We start from the raw sequence: 17631 nt of genomic DNA, 5'->3' as shown, positions 1-17631 counted from the left end.
GCAGAAGAGTATATTGTAGCCCAGGAAGTTCAGTCAAGATGAGATCTTTGGAATCGTTCCTCTCCTAACCAAAAGTTTTCCAGCTGCATGAGACAGAAATTCACAAACGTTTTATCCTGTGTCCCATTCAATGGACACTTTTGAATTATGGAGGGACCGCCTTCACATGTTCTAAGATAGATAACCTCTTCTTTAATCTGAAATCTTACTGAGCTATCAATTCATTTTGTTGTGTCGTAAATTATTGTACATCTTCATTATTTGTAAAATAAAATGGGCTGTTGCTAGTTTGGCGGATCAAAAATAATATTAACTCAAAAATAGCAATAAAGTTATCACGTCCGAATGTTAATATAACGACACAAAATGGTATTCAGTGATGATCTCAGAGAACGTACTATGTCACGTTACTTAAATCGGCAGGCTTGGGCGTTGTTGTAATTCCAGGGATTTAGCCAGATGTAGTATATAATGGAAATATGGCTATAGTCTATAAATGTAAATAATAGATACTTTATAGTTTAATGATCGTAATCACAGACAATCGAGAACGAGAGGCGTGTGTGTAACAGTGTATTTACGAGCGGCTAACAGTGTGTCATGCTATGAGCGATCCAAAAACGGAAGAGTGTTCAAGGTCATACGCCTAAACAACATGTACAATCATTTTGTGGTGAATGTACAGACTGTGAAAATTGACAGAACAAATGCAAATAATATCAAAAGCTATTTACAAAATAGGTTTGTTATGCCTATCTCCACATAGTTCCCCCACCCCCAGAGTGTCCGGAGGTAACACTGGGTTGTAACAAAAAAGAAGAAAATGCAAGAGTATAGTACATGCCAGTAATACACAATATGTTAATGTACAGAGTTACATGAATGCACTCGAGCAAAACAAAAAGAATGACTTAGTTAGCTAATAATAATAAAGTGCAAAAATGTTGATTAATTCACAAAATAAAAATTGGATTGTTTACTCATATGTACAATTAATAAATAATTAACTAGAGTTCACTCGTTTATTATTGTTACAAAATTTTTTTTAAAAAAATGTGACTAAACGAGTAATTGTGGAAAAATGTGATTTATTATATACACGTGTGAAGAAAAAAAGTTTTTATTAGGAAATTGAGTAAATTTAATAGTGTAATATATATCAATGAATGTGTTGTTTTGATTTTGCTATCCAGCGAAATGGGCATAACGCTTAAGTTTATTTACGGTTCTGTCTGAACGTGTTAAACAAGTAGGCTTGATGTTCGGTTTTTCGTCCTCTTCTGATCTCGTAGTGATTAGTGGGAGGGGTTGTTTATCTGCGGTGCTTTCTCTTTTGTCTTGTTGAGCTTCATAGAAGACAGCTTTTATTCTATCTATAGAGATAGTCTCATTCTCTCCACACTTGTTGATGATGAAGTGTTTGTTTGTTCGTTTAATTACTTGGTAAGGACCTTTGTACGGTTGTTTCAATGGCTTTTTAAGGGCATTGACTCGAAAAAAGAAACAAATTTACTCGTTTCCAGGCGTTTATCAAGTTGTACGCGATTGCTATGTTTGCAATAGGTGACTCATGGAACGATTTGGATAACTTGATATTGTTGATTCTTGCTCGAATAGTTGACCTGGTAATGTTAGTGTTGTACCATAAACTAGTTCAGATGATGTGTAACCTATATCTTCCTTGATAGTTGAACGAACTCCTAGGAGTACGAGTGGTAGTGCGTTACTCCACTTCGATGCATCAGAGTGTGCCATCAGAGAGCTTTTTAATTGGAGGTGAAATCTTTCGACCAGATCATTAGCTACTGGATGATAGGCTTGTAGGGTCGGTGAAATGTCACTGAATATCGAACAGATCATCGATCCCTGTCAAGGTCAAGGATAGTCAACCCGCACCAGTCAATAATACGCCATGGACTGGCCCACGCGGCAGTGGTTGTTCTTTCACTTCTGTACTTCCGTGGTTGTACCTTAACTAATATATTCTTGTAATAACGTCCTTTGTGTTGTACAGTCTCCATAGCGTCCATGATCCTTTGATGCGTCGATGGTTCAAACCACGTAAGGGCCGGTCGCAAGGTGTGACTTCAGCGTTAGTTGGTTCGTCACCATTTTCGTCTAACTATAGTAGGCCCCCAATCATTTCGACATAGACCACCAACAAAGATGATCTTACAGGATGTTGTTTTGATGTGGTTTACTCCCAGAAGTTTGGTAAATTCCTGGCATAGGATGGATTGGAACTGGGGACCACGATCTATAGTAACGATCAAAGGTACTCCGTAATTTGATATCCAATGGTCAAGGAAAACGGATGCGACTGTTTCCACGTATGTGTTTTTGATAGGGCATGCTATCGCCCATTTTGTGAATCTGTCCACAGCTGTAAAAATATGCGTGAAGGAGTTTGATGGTGGCAAGGGACCAGCTGTGTCTAAATAGATATGTTGAAAGCGTTTGTCAGGTAGTGGGAATTTTCCCATAGGGATGACTGTGTGTCTTTGAACTTTGCTGTGTTGACACTGTATGCAGCTTCGTGTCCGTCGTTTTATATCAGAGTTAATTTTGGGCCAGACATAGCGTTCAGTGATGAGTTCGGTTGTGGCCCTGATGCCAGGGTGTAAAAGTTCGTGCAGTTGTTTTACGTATTCTTCAACAGATGAGCTGGCTATTAAAGCATCATCAATATAAACAAACACGAAGTCTAAACCTCTGATGACCTCGTCGATAAATCGTTGGAAGGTCTGAGCTTCATTTTTTTAGTCCGAATGGCATTCTTAAAGACTCAAACAAACCAAAAAGTGTAATAGTGGCTGTTTTTCAATATCTTATAGTGCCATCGGAATTTGATGGTATGCTCTTACAAGATCAAGTTTCGAAAGAAATTGCTTTCCATGTAGGTTCAGTGAGAAATCGTGTAGATGTGGGGTCGAGTATCTGTCTGGGATGGTTTGATTATTTAAGCGTCAATAATCTCCGCACGGGCGCTAGTCCTGATCTTTCTTGAGGACCATATTTAATGGAGAAGCCTATGGGCTACTAAACTGTCGAATGATGCCTAGTTGCATCATGTTTTCGAACTCTCTCTGTCCAACCTCTAACTTGTCTGGAGGCAATCTTCGCGCCTTGGTACATATCGGTGGACCTGCAGTAGTTATGTGGTGCCAGACGTGGTATGCTGAATCGTAACCGCTAATAACTAATGCTGATTTTAACTTTCAAGGTACGGGAAACACACTTCACCTCAGTTCAGTTGTAACTAATAAAATGATCGTACAATAACGTTCTCTGCTCGCTTTGAGAAAGCAATGTTATGACTTTCTAGCTTATGTTGGAGTCATATCTTACAGCTAATACTAACCTAACTAACTTTACCCTGATAATCAGGAGAAACAGTGTTTTCTGGTTTATGGCTGTGACACATAGTTTTACCAAACTCATGTATTGTGGGAAAATATTAAGGAAATAAAGAGTGAAACCACTAAATCATGGCCCCATAATGTTACACTGATTTATGCACTTTAGTTATACTTGTCCCTGACGATATTTGGCTATATGTTTGACGATCAGTAATCTATCATCTAATATTGGGAATCTAATAATTGCGATGAACGACTTGGTTCACAGATATTTCACCGATCCTACAGAACAATATACTGGCAAGCAAAACATTTGCCGCACCCCACTATGTTAACCGATTTTAAATCTTTAGTGAGCAACGAATTACCAAAAAAGAGGACGTCAGCAAACTCATCGTATTTACATTGAATAATAATTATTTATTATACAAAATACATGAACGAACAACATGACTGAACTGTACGGTTCCTGTGTCGGTTAATAAAGTTTGTACATTCAATTCTGTCAAATAAATTTGTCTCTGACAAACTGTGGACAGACGTTTGCTAGCTAGGTACCAAGTGATATGACGATATTAATTATTATTACGCTGTTTGTAAGTACCTATCCAGTTTGTTGGTATTATTGGATAAATACATTTTGGTTCACACTCTAACCTGTTTTCATGTGCACTATTTATGCTAAGGTTAGGCGAATCCTAGAGTTCTAATTCCACAACGCATGGTTGATTGAGGCAAATGCAGATCTGATATCAGATGACCATAATTTCCAATCTTTAAAACAACTTTCAATAATAAACGTCTAATGAATTTTAAGTACTTCAATGGTTGTCTGTTGTAAGTATATGAAGCTGCCTTCGGAAGCTCAAGACATACAGTAATAAATGATAAGGTCACTCCCGTCCTCTTTCTTTCGCGGTTATCCAAATTACTAAGTATGTCAGGAGTATGTTTATCAGGTCACAATGAACATCGGTCTAGGAAAAGCCGGTAAACAATCAAAAACTTTTAACACCTCGCATTATCATCTGAAGCAGATAGTGCTCCAAACAAGGCAATGTGTAAAAAATACGTAGGAATGGTAAAGCAAGTATAACAATACTACCAATCAAGAGATTTTCAGATTACTTATTGTCACACTAGCCGATTTGATGGTCTTTTCTATTGTTCTTTTAGTGTAATTCCGTATATATCAATATGCTTCTTTGTGTGAAATTCTCCACGCACACTTTTCGTACACACCAACCGCCTATCTCATCATCGACTGTAAAATTGTTATTCACAACACTTTAGTTCCTATATCCTACTTTATTTTGCTCCAGGTGAGAATTTTATTTTTCATTTCATTCACAATTTCGGCTTTCTTGAAGTGTTAGCGTAATTGCGTAGCTTTCACGGAATGCATTATTTTGTTTTAAACGACCCCTAGACTTGGCACCTATCGCGTCGTTTCTTTGTGTTGGACTACTGCTGCCTGAATTATCTGGAGTAAAATACCATTTAACAGTAAAGTTCCTAGATTGTTTGAGGTGCTCGTTTCTTGACAAATTAACTTCACAAGGTTTGTACAAATTTTTCCGCTGTCCGGGTTTTAGTAATCAAATTATTAGATGTCTAGCTGACAAATATTTGTCCCTTGTTTGTCAGAGACAAAATGGAGTGAACAAACTTTATTAATCGACACAGTGCTAAGCCGATTATTATATAAAATCTTTGGTATTCCAGATTAACTCGAACCCTATAGATCGTTTAAGGATTACCTGACACTCGACCATTAAAACGACAATTAGCTCTCAACTAGTGACCATAGCTGGTTAGATATTAAGCCACTCTATAATTACATGCTTTACCCCAGCCACAAATAGAATCTACGAAAACCAACAGGAGTTGAATGAACTGGCAGTCCAATGGTTTCTCAGGATAGTTGACAATAAAAATGAGCTAATCGACGCTTCTGATTTTGCAATTGGCAGAAAATCAGTGACAATTAATTAACATTGCAAGACTGCGAATCGGAATATTACACATTCGGCTGGGAACTCCTAATGTAGTGAAGCAGAACTCAGGTGAGGACAACCGATTATATTCAGCACAAAATTACAGAGTTACTCAATAAAATAGAAGAACCATACTCCAATACTTTATTTTCAAAATGTTCATTAGTTGTCTTAGACTTCATTGTTTCTGCATTTCCAGAACAACTGCTCTCTGTTCCCTTTCTTTCCTACTCGATCTTCTCAACTTTCTGCTGCCATTCTATTCCTGACAGTGTTATATACTGCTTATGTCGACATAAGTAGCACACACCACACTAGTAATTGTTTTTAGCTTAACGCCTCTTTCCACTGATAACAAGCTACTAAAGTTTTTTCCTTAAGTTCGATAAATATTCTTAAAGTTGCGTGAATCGAACTAAATATTTATTTACTCATGGTAAGCAGAGATGAATAGTGGCTAGCAGTAGAATCCAGGACGCGCGTTTCGTCCTATTTGGGACTCGTCAGCTGGATGTACCTTCATCTCAGAGTTGATGTTCACTCTGGGACTCGAACCCAGTACCCTCGCTTCAAACGCCATCGCGTTATCCACTCGGCCACTGAGTCCTGATAGCCACTATCCATCTCTGCTTACCATGCTTGTGAAATAAGGCTATATTGAGGCAATACGCACAGTATGCACATATGCCAATTAGAGACTGACCAGTTGCAGTCCTAACAAATCGATGGGAAGATTCAAACAAACAATACTAAATGAATTTATTTACTCATGTGCAACTAATTTACAAGGGTAACAAAAAGACCATTTCGGATTTCATCACACGTACATTACCAACCACATGAGTTTTGGAAGACATAAACTTTTTGCACAGTAGGTTGACTGGCTATGTAACAAAGCTAGTCAGACTAAAGTATGTAACAACCATACTTTCATAAAAACCTCTCAATTATTAGTATATAATGTTTCCAATGTAAGCTATATTTCATACTCAGATGCTCGTTACTACGTAGAAATACCATCTGATAACGAGTAGGACATATAAAACATTACAATCGACTAGTTTTCAATACTAATGAAAGCTAGGAAGTTCACTACAGCTGTATAGATATGATGCATTTGTAATAGAAATTGAGTTCACAGTATCGTTCGTAATATTCACCAAACACTATTAAAGTATCAAAACTGAATATTACCATCAACACAGAAAAACCCTAACCAGATCAAACAAATTTTATGGGCTAGGCAAACCATTAAATAATATGATGGAAACTTCATTTTGAATTGAAAAAAAAAACAAGAATACATGTAAAACATACTGGTAACGTAAACAATGGAAGATTTATCAACAATACAATTAGTGGTATAAAACAACCTAATTTATCAAAGAGAAGAGGGACTTGATAGGATACTGGAATATGGTGGAGTATCGAACTGTCAGGCGGAAAATAATAATAAAAATAATTAACAAAGTAAACATTTCAATTGAGAAAAAAAAGCAAATTAACATCAGTAAAGAGGTAATTAACCAGACAACAAATGTGAACAACACAGAAGTTTTGAAAGACTATCATAGAAAAAAACGGGGAATATTTGATGAAGATCAAAGTGATGAACTACACGAACCACAGCTTCCGTTGACTATGAAAGATACATAGTTCATAGAAAAACAATACAGATTGGAATGTAGAAAACGTATTCACTTTATTTAAGATATTGTCATGTAAAATTAATCAAAAAATAATGACAAGTAATTATTCTTTCTCTCCATTTGATAGACTTGAAAAGATATATCATCAATCTGTACACAATAACACTGTTTTTTTACATTAATTGAGCGGCAAAATGTAAGGAAAAAAGGCAAGTTTTGTTGTTCATTCTTAAAACTAAACTGTCCTTAGTTGAAATAATGAAGAGTCATGGTGATGATTATCCGAATGGTCAACAGAAGTTTTATTATTATTTGCTATACTATTAGTAGTTCGATGCGGAACATGACCATTATTTGTAGATGTAGAATGAACAAATTGGAAATATGGTTTCTCAGTAAATGACTTTGTTATAGAGAGATCTTCGTCTTCGTTTTTGTAACAAACAATCTGATTGTTATTGTTATCATTAGTATTCCCATTAATCAAGTGCTCATTTTGATCATTCTGATTGATATCTTCTTTTGTTCTTTCTTCCTCTTCATCATCATTACTTAATTCATCGAATTCACAGTCATACATTAAACTTGGTCGAATCCAATGAGGTGGTAGAAAAGTTTCAATAAATGGTAATCCAGATACAATACGAGCTAATCGATTAATCCATTTGGGTAAAACACCGTGACATAAAAGCTGAAAATTTGTGAATAAACAGAATAATAAAAGTAAACATAGTGATAACTTTGGACTTAGTGTATTAATTATTAATTTCAATTAACAAACTTTATTTCAGTTTAAACGAATAACTCCATTTAAACGAAAAAAATTACTGAAATATCTAAATGAATGAATGTCATTTTGCAATCTGACACTAAAAGAAGAAATAAACGTCACCTTCAAGAAATATACCAACATTCAAGTTTATGATCGTTTAGTGGAGGTACAACCAAATGCTACGAATCGAGCAGTTTCAAAAAACGAAAATTTTAATTTGAAAGAAAGCACTTGGAGATACAAATTAGTAGTAGTGTTTATGTAGAATACGTTCAACGCCATGAAAATTGATTAAAATGATGTGTGAAAAACTTACAATCTGAAACTAGGGCTTACTTTTTGTAAAACGTAAATTCATCCAAAGCGATACGATGAGTATGAATATAATTCAAGCACTAAAAGTAGGAACTGCTAATTGAGGTTCTTCCAAAAAGAAAATTTACAAATTGCATAACAAGCACACAAATTAATTCAGGACAATCATCAAAAAGTGACGAATAAGCTGTATTGAAACAAGACAGACAAACGGTAGCTCTTTGCAATCATTTTACAGTGGTTTAAAAGCTGTCTCTAGTAAACATCAAATTAAAAAAGAAAATGAAATCCAAATAGTTGATGAACTTCTAAGTTATGGCATAGAAATAAAACTAAATAATGCTGCTAAGGGGGAGGGTTAAGGGATTTTGAACAGAAAGTATTCCAACTAACACATCGGATAATAACATTTAGGGGTATTCTTTTCCTAAAAAAATTACCTAACAAGCAAAATGTATAAACCTAGGATATTATTTTACTTATTTGGTTGTCTTATGAAATGTACACTAAGGTTCAACAATAAAGAGATAAACACCCCAAAAAATAACTGTACAAGATATGAATGAGATTTAATGTTACCGACATAGAAGTATGATATTAGTTAAGTTTAAGTATTAAGTAATAATAACTAATGAAAAGAGATGGAAGGAACTAAAAAAAGCCTGATTCTAAAGGGTAACTCAAATGTTCAACTGGAATTGTTTTTGTTGGAACATAGTTAATATGGAACTAAATTAGCTTCCTATCATCTTAAAGAAAATTTAAAGAGCTTATAACTTAAACTTTAATGTTAAAACTTTTCTACTTTCCGTTGATCTGTTTGTCCTATACAAAGTCTATTTAAAAATTTACAATCTGACGCTTTTACACAACAAAACTTAAAACTGGTTCCAATAAAAATACTCATTAATTGTTGTTTCATATATGACTGTCTATTATTCAACATCATATTCATCTCATTTCATGAATATTTCTCAGTTCGTTACTTTGCAGTGAAATATTATGTCAGATAATGAGGTGCATCATCACATTAATATACACTAAAATCAGGCATTACTTTCACCTAAAACCACGTAGTCGACTGAATTTCTTTATTCTATTTGTAAATACATAAACAAGACAAAACAGATTAAACCTGACTGAATAGTTGATCATAAAATGAGTTTATAATCATGAAGATGAATTTATTGGATTAAAACATTATCGATTTTCAAATATAGATTTAGGCGAACATAAATAACTGGTGAATATTGATTAGTCACATTTTTTTAAGCTGCCAAATGTTGAAAATGAGTAAACAATGAGAAAGAATACAAAAAAAAATAATCGAATATGTAAAGCTATTACAGCTATAATCAAATAGAAAGTCATATTTTAGACAATATTTCAATATATTTCGATTATTATTATTAATAATATAATTTAAATGAAGTTAACAACAAAAGTTTTTTTTTGAAATTAATACAATTATGGGTTATTAAAATCTTGTCTCGTTAAAACTAACCACACCAAACATCTGAATAAAGATTTACATTTCGGAAACACATAATTTAAACCTTGATACATTCCTCATGTTCCCCAGATTACAGCTTACAGTAAACTTTGGAGATTTCCAGGTTTTTATCTAGTGTCTTATTAATTTATTAGGTTGATTGTACTTTACAATACTAAAGTTGCACTTACAAGCACGTTATATTGGAAAGATGATAAATATGGTAAACGTATTATCCTTAATGGGTGAGGGATGGAAAAAGCCTCTTTCGCCTCTTTCTAGGCATCTGTCCACAATATATATATATATATATATATATATATATATATATATATATAATTTACTAGCCATTTTCCACATCATATGTTGCAAGGACTACTGAAACTACTTGAAGACAAACTATTCATTGGTTTAAAGGACTCCCATATAAACTATAGATAAGCAAGAAGTACCTTAGTGAGTTATTATTAAAATAAGACATAGACACTAAGTAATAACTCCGAGTAAAACACCAACATATCTGTTAAATTCTATAATAATTCACAATACACAAAGTGACAAAGATTCTTTCAAAGACATTCAAATAATTGACTAACATTTTTACCATAAATCATCAAATGAAGAATAAAACTTCAAAAGAAAATAAAACAACACTAGTTGTTGTAATTCACGGTATTAGATATTTAAAACATCTTTAATTATAGAAGCTGGATAGTATAAACCCAAATTCTATCAAATTCAAAATTAGACATAATTTGCAGGGGATTCAGTGAAAATAATGTTTGCCAGAATGCAATGTGTATCTACTAATAAATATCTATGCAAAACTGGAACCTAGAAAAGTTTTGTTTGATATCATTTCGTATATCTCAAAACAGAAAATTGGAAGGAAACGATAAATAAACAGAATATAAGAATGACAGAAAAGAATAGAAAATAAGGAGTTAACAATTATGAATGTAATAAGATGTTCAAAGTTTGGTGTAAGGCGCAAGCGTCAATAATTTATAGCAATAAAAACAATTATTTAGTGAAAAAATCCCACTGTCAAATAATGCGTGTATAGAACTCAAGTTAAGAAATGTAACGACCGATTCTCGATCTATCTATTTTTTCTACAGCAATAATAAAGTGATTCATAGATATTTCTTAATTAAAATATAATTTAATTTTAGATTATTTATTTGCCTAATGTTTGACTAGAATAAAGAACAGTTAATGTTTGTAAAGCAGAAAAACTATGCAGCGAAATCTAACAAATATGGACACTAGATCCAAAAAAAGGTTATTTTAATTAATTTTCAAGTTATAAAAATAAATAAATGAGACGAACTAGATGATGAAGACATAAATTATACTTTTGTAAGACTAAACGAATTACAATTAAGTACATTAAATACTATATGACTAACTATTATAGGTCACTTTATCATATGAAATACATATAATAGGTCTTAAGTTAAATAAGCGGATTATTTTCTTAGAACTTAAGCACAGAGAGAGAGCGAAAAGTAATAAGTGGTGACCTCAGGCTAATATATATATATATATAATTTGATTGAACATCTGATTATTAAAGTAAAAAAAATCCTACACCATTTAAGTTGCTAGTGCCAAAAGAAAACAAACCAATGAAATATAAATCGTGCTTTCACAACAGACTAATTTTATTAGCTTAATTAATAATTCATGTAAAACAGAAGTTGTTTTATTTTAATAAGAATAACTATTCAATTTTAGAAGATTAATTTTTATTTGCTTGTTATTGAAACCGAAATCTACTGAGCTTTCAGTAATCCGTAAATGAACTCAGATGAATATTCGTTTATACTGTGTGTAAAACATCTTAAAAATTAAAACCAGATTATTAGGGTCTTTAGCAGTGTGTACAGCGTAAAAAACTTATTTAATATATACTATGCGAGTTGAAGGACATAATCACTAAAGGAGATACGACAAATAACATTTATAAAATATATCATAGTATATACAAGGAGAAGTACAGAGAACACACAAGTGGACCTCCTTATCCTTTTGAACGTTAGTCAACAGTCAAAGGTTACGACATGTCATTATTAATAGTAATACAACAGTATATGATTTTGATTAGAAAGATATTGGGATCTAAGACAAATAAATCTTTCCGGAGCTTGATAATCATTTTAAACTCTATCTATTACTAAGAGAGAACAATAACAATTTACAAGGTCAAAGGTCACGTCGACAAGATAATCTATCAAAACGAATGTCCAAACACTGACAACGGATAAGTCCCGTGTGAGTAGGAAAAGGTATTAGATACTTAAGGAGGAGTTCTTACAGTTTATTTGTTTTCGAAATTTATGATGACAGTGTGCCCCAAAAGATAGTTAAAATTAGAAAATTAACCGACCGAATGAAAATACTAACCTTTCGATAGTTGAACATATAACTACCCTGATTATACAATCAGAGGCAATTTGTTTAATCAGTAGATATGATACATAACACAACTAAACATTAAAATTTAAAATTTACTTTAGGCAACTAATGGCTGCTGAATTTTATATCTAGATATGTTCTGTTAGTTGCCAAAGAAGTAAATGCAACTGATCTCTACCCACATCATTTCAAACAGCTTGATACAATCCTGTGTCGATTTTCGTTCTGTTTAATCAATCTAGTATAATTAGCTGAGACAATCAACTAAGTTACTGCAATGGCTTACTTAAAAATCGGTCAATTATTCTGCTCAATGGTTGAAGTACATTTGGTTATGAACCACAAAATGTGACGAGATTTGATATATTGGATGTACCTTATTGATATAATAGAATCAAGTAATCCTGTATGCATATTTTTTCATTCTGCTTTACTAGCCATATTCTTAATTTTCGCTCTTTCTCATTATCATCGCAAATGCATTATTTCGATTAATTCGCTGATCATTTTGTTAATTCCATTTCGTTGTGCTAATGTAGTATGGAAAATTGGGTTCCATGAAAATTTGAGCTAGGCTCTACGTTGCTTATCACTTTTTCAAAATACGAGTTATTTTCACGTAAATAATTGATAACAGACAAAAATGGTTTGTGAACAAATACTATATTTGGTATGTGACTAACAGTAGAATCCCCGACTGGTGTTTCGTCCTATTTGGGACTCGTCAGTCCTGAATATCAACAATCAGAAGTCAAAAACCCTTACTAAAACCTAGAAGGTGCGTAGTAGGATGATGGTATAGAACAACTCGATGTAAGGTATTGGTAATAAATACATAAACTACATGAGAGAGTAGACAACAAGTGAACATGAACGAATATTATCTAAAGCTCCTTCGTAAAACTTAATAAAAGTAACTTTTTATAATTATTGTAACTGTAACTGGGGAAATATAGAAATCCGGTTACGATACGCATATTGGTTGGCTCCACTAACAAATTTAAAGAACATATAAAACAGATTTCGTACCAGTTGATTAAAATTGGCAGTTATTAAGAAATATCTAACGTCTCGATGAAATTCACACATTTCCGTTGCTGCAAACTTATATAAATAGACATCAGAATAAAAGGGGTCAGTGGTACAGCAACACTAGGATTACGATCAACGACCTAAAGTTTAGATTATAGAACAACAACCAATACTAAGATTTAATCTTTCTTAATTTCAAACATTCAGAGTCAACCTCAATTCATGAGATTAGTCTACCAATTTCAATAACCGTAGTCGAGTGAGTTTTATCCAGTTATCGATTTATGCATGATTCCAGTGTATCTGTTGGAGTCGCATAGTTATTCTTCGAGGTAAGCTAAAATGCTAAAGACTCAAAACAACAAACTTTAAATAATCTATTATTATTGTTAGTCACAAGACTTAATAAAGTAGATAGTGATTTTATAGTATATTTTTAATAACCATAACAGAAATTGAATTAAAAGTTTTATGCTACGATAAAGTAATTCTAGACAACAACAAATAGATAACTTCATAAACAACTACATATTAAAGAAACCACACCTGATGTGTGCAGTGTATCGATGCTATGTGGCTGTCTGAATTGCGTTTTAATTATTTATCTACCAGTCAAGTTTCGATAGGAAAAATAACTGAATCTTAAACACGAAAAAAACTGAGATAATTTATCATAGTCCACAACTGATTTATACACTATTGATTATAAGCACTGCTATGGAACATGTGATTGTATAACACCACATGAAGTCAATAAAGTTTACTTGTTCCAATAAAAGATTTTTAAGAAAAAATCTCCACAACCATATATCTATGAATAAATATAAATGTATAAATAACTTGTAGAATCTTTTTAATTATTTAATAAAAAAAATTAGTGACTGGAAATGAATCATCGTTCCATGCTCTTTTGAAATAAACTCACTGACAGATAATTTTTGATAAATATTCACTTGGTGAGTTTGAAAAATTGTTACCTGACGCCACTTCTAGTTGGTCACATCTAAACAGAGCGCGTATTTCACTTTAAACAACTTTAGTCCGATCTCCCAGACCTACATGAAAACTACTGTACAGAACATACAGCCATCAATCAACAACAATATATCTTGGCTACACTACACGCGGAGTGATCTGACCAGTGAAAAACGAGTGTTTTGTATGAATGCTGAGATTCTTATGACACGAAACAAATAGGACTGATACTATCCCTACATGAGTGAGATTTTCGGCGTCCTTACCCAACCTAATCCGTATAATCAAATTCAATAATTCTCGTCTGGTTTTTTTCAACCCGCTTGACATAGAACATTAAGGAACAGGCATTTCGCTTAATATATCTTGATTACTATGACAGACCAAACCGATTACCATATCAAGATGAAAGCTACAGGAGGAACCTGAGAAAACTCATTTTATCAAATGTCTTTAAAAGGACATTCGATAATTAAGTGTGTCGATCTAGAGACATCAGGAATTCTTCTCATTGCATTCTAGCAAACATGGAGAATAATACTGAACTTTTGCTGAGTATGTTCAGTATTTATACAGGACAAAACAGACAGACAGACAGACATTATCAACATGACGTGGCACAGATGTACTTTGGCCCAAATCACCACACATGACTGGCATAACAAAATGAAAGTACTGTAGTAGTAATCATAAAAATAAAGACTAGATTGTGGGAATATGATCTGGAAAGACAGTGGAAAATTATGTATCAAGGGGTGCTGGAACTCAAGATCGAGATGAAGACAAAGAAGGAATGCACCTCTGCCTCTGCGAACGATTCTAAGTCATATTATCTAGAATTATTAACCACTGACCAAGGTTATCGTGTTGATCCCAACCAGGTATTCCAAATCTACCAACATCCCTCAGATGGACAGTTAGTGACATCATGGACTGATGTCACGTATTGGTTTGTTCCCCCAAGCTTTTTCCCAACCTACTCCTACATTAGGCAGTATCACTAGATGAGGTAGATGGTGGTTAAGCATATATAACATATATCATGCTAAATTTGGTTAAAGTACTGAGTGAAGAATCAACTGCCCATGTGTAGTAAATTGACAGAGGCTAAAGTAGGTCATGTTTTCTATGATATGTCTCTAAAAACGATTTGTGGTCAAATGACTGAATGGTAGGACTTCAAAAAGATGCAAATCAGACTAATCATTATGGCAACCACCTCTTTCCATATGCCGAACTGATTGGAATCGATAGACTTACCTCTGACTTATATATACGAGATAGTAACTCAGTTCATTTAACCAGTAATCTCAGACCATCATATTTTAAAAATACTGGGGACAAATCAATAGCTTCTTTCGCATTAAGAATTAAACAAATGATGCATCACTCAGTGTGGCTGTAAGTCCGAAGATTAAAACGTAATGGGATTAGTTGAGTTGATCTCTAGAAGCTGATGATATTCGACGGCTCTCTGTCTGAGGACCATTGTATCAGTGGAAGCTATTAATATTCAATGTAACTGCTGTCAACGAACCCGTAATCATGTCTCCGATTTCGAGATAGTAACGGTTGGTTTTCGGCGTATAAGTCATTTTAAAGTCAGTCAGCTACAACGTAGGACCAGAACCATATATAAGTCGGTCCAAGTTGCCACGATGCCTCATTAGAACATTCTTGTGATATACTAATTTTTATAGAACAGATGGGTAAAATACTATCTCTAGAAGTTGAATAAATGCGTGGATAATTGGAAATCTTGAAAAACATCATTTACAAGTTTGTCATTCTGAAAGTTGCTTTGTGTTTGTATAGGACGCCTGTAATACTGATTTTAACGATTTCCGGACTTTCAGCATGCTAGGACTCTGTAACTGTGGACATATAAGGCGATATTAAGGATGAAAAGTTACCAAAGGGTGAATTCAAGAACATAAACCATTAGGTATTCAGATGATAATAGAGAGTTGTGGTCCTGCCCCTTTACACAAAAGACTTTAAGAACAGGTAATCGTTTATGTGTTGTCTAATAAGACTGACAGAAAATATGAAGTGTACTATATTCGAGAAGTTACAAAAGGTAACAACTGAATGGAATTTTCGGAACATTTTGATTTTATGTATTAAGCTTTTAAATTAAGTTCGTCGCCAAAGTCAAAATATATTACTTTAAAATGTGCTGTTACTGTAGAACATTTTGTTGATAGGCTTGTTGTGTTCAAGTCCAAAACACAACTCGAGTAAGCTAAAGCTCAGTCAAAGAATAAAACGTAAAACATTGAACAGTTATTGATTTGCTATAGATGTGGATTGGGTGTAGTGTGTAACTGGGTGGGAATCAAAGTCACACTTACTAGCTCATAGTTCTGATCGAATTCTGTCGATCTAGTCTGTAACCAAAAAGACCACAAAAACTATGTCCATAGATTTTTGTAAGTTGTCTCCAACAACACAACATGAAAAAAAGTAGTGAGATATTCAGCTACTAAGCTTATTGGTTAAACTGCAAATGTGACTGATGTAATCCGGCTATCAATAAAAAATGAAAAAAGACCGATAAGTAGATACAACTCTTAAGTTCAACACATTGAGAACCCTGTATTCGTCATCGATAGAAAAAATAGTCAATTTTAGAACAAATATAAAAAGGAGAATCTTGGTATTCAAAAAGCGAAATATAGTATAGTATTGTATTTTGAGATGCCTCGAGTAGAAATTACTTGAAATGGAGTATATATCCACATGACTGAACCTTAGGTTCAAGAATAAACGGAAGACTGAATAATAAGAGCCTATTTAACACAAGATACAGCAACGGAGAGAGTATGATAACGATTTTAAAGAGATATAATGTGTTTTATAAAGCATACTCTAATTCAGAGTTCCATAGTTTTACCTCTGAGTTTTGCGCCGACACAGGTTAGTTCGACATAAAATACAACAATGCTCTTGAGGATTTCAGTCACATTCTCGAGACAATAAATGTAGAACAAGTACGAGTTTCCTGGTGATTATAATAAGGCATTACAAATAAATACGTGTAAAAACAATTATTATTGCTTTTTCACTAGGTTTACTATTACATTGAAATACGTTGAAGCATCCCAGACATGTATTGAATTTCACGTAATGAAAGAAATTCAAAAGAAATGAAGAAAAACTGTCACAAAAATATAGACCATAGTTTAAATCAAGGACTTCAAGTTCTGCGTTTGAGCCCTAATGGAGTCGAGGATGTATACTTTTCAGGAATTCAATACCGTGGACTAGTAAAATGAAAGTTTACACATCTTTCATTCCCTACCTTGAAACATATTTTCGGATAATGTCAGCTTGTAATAATTAATTTCAAACTATTTATGAACAATCAGTAAACTGATTTATATTTCTATATAGGTTAAATGAAAATTTAAGATCTGTGATCAGAATAAATATGTGTCAGATAGGGTGAGAGAGATATGATCGTGCAATTACAATTCGATCAAGTGGAAGACTAAATTGTGTGAAAAATTAGTAAGACGTAATAAGGAAGGATCAATGCGAAATGAATGAACCATGTATAGGGAGGATTAATAATGATGTTTAACCGATAATAATAATAATAATAATAATAATAATA

At 33.3% G+C, this 17631-nt stretch overlaps 1 protein-coding gene and 1 non-coding gene across 2 annotated transcripts in view; both read right to left on the bottom strand.

The window, feature by feature from the left end:
• Nucleotides 1-5892: 5892 nt before the first annotated feature.
• On the bottom strand, nt 5893-5958 carry Smp_tRNA_00911_Gln_TTG.1.1. The gene has a single exon. It is a non-coding gene (tRNA).
• A 1282-nt stretch (nt 5959-7240) lies between these two features.
• Smp_004200.1 (hypothetical protein) overlaps nt 7241-17631 on the bottom strand; it is a gene marked incomplete at its 3' end in the record, with an annotated part of 28050 nt that continues 17659 nt past the window's right edge. Inside the window, exons 7-8 of the mRNA XM_018795978.1 lie at nt 9776-9821; nt 7241-7696 (exon numbers count right to left, since the gene is read on the bottom strand). Of these exons, the coding sequence (XP_018650236.1) occupies nt 7241-7696; nt 9776-9821 (502 nt within the window). The remainder of the gene's footprint in view (nt 7697-9775; nt 9822-17631) is intronic.

Source organism: Schistosoma mansoni, chromosome 2 (genome assembly GCF_000237925.1).
Source record: "Schistosoma mansoni strain Puerto Rico chromosome 2, complete genome".
NCBI classification, from domain to species: Eukaryota; Metazoa; Platyhelminthes; class Trematoda; order Strigeidida; family Schistosomatidae; genus Schistosoma; species Schistosoma mansoni.
This window is presented reverse-complemented; position numbering and strand designations above follow the sequence as displayed.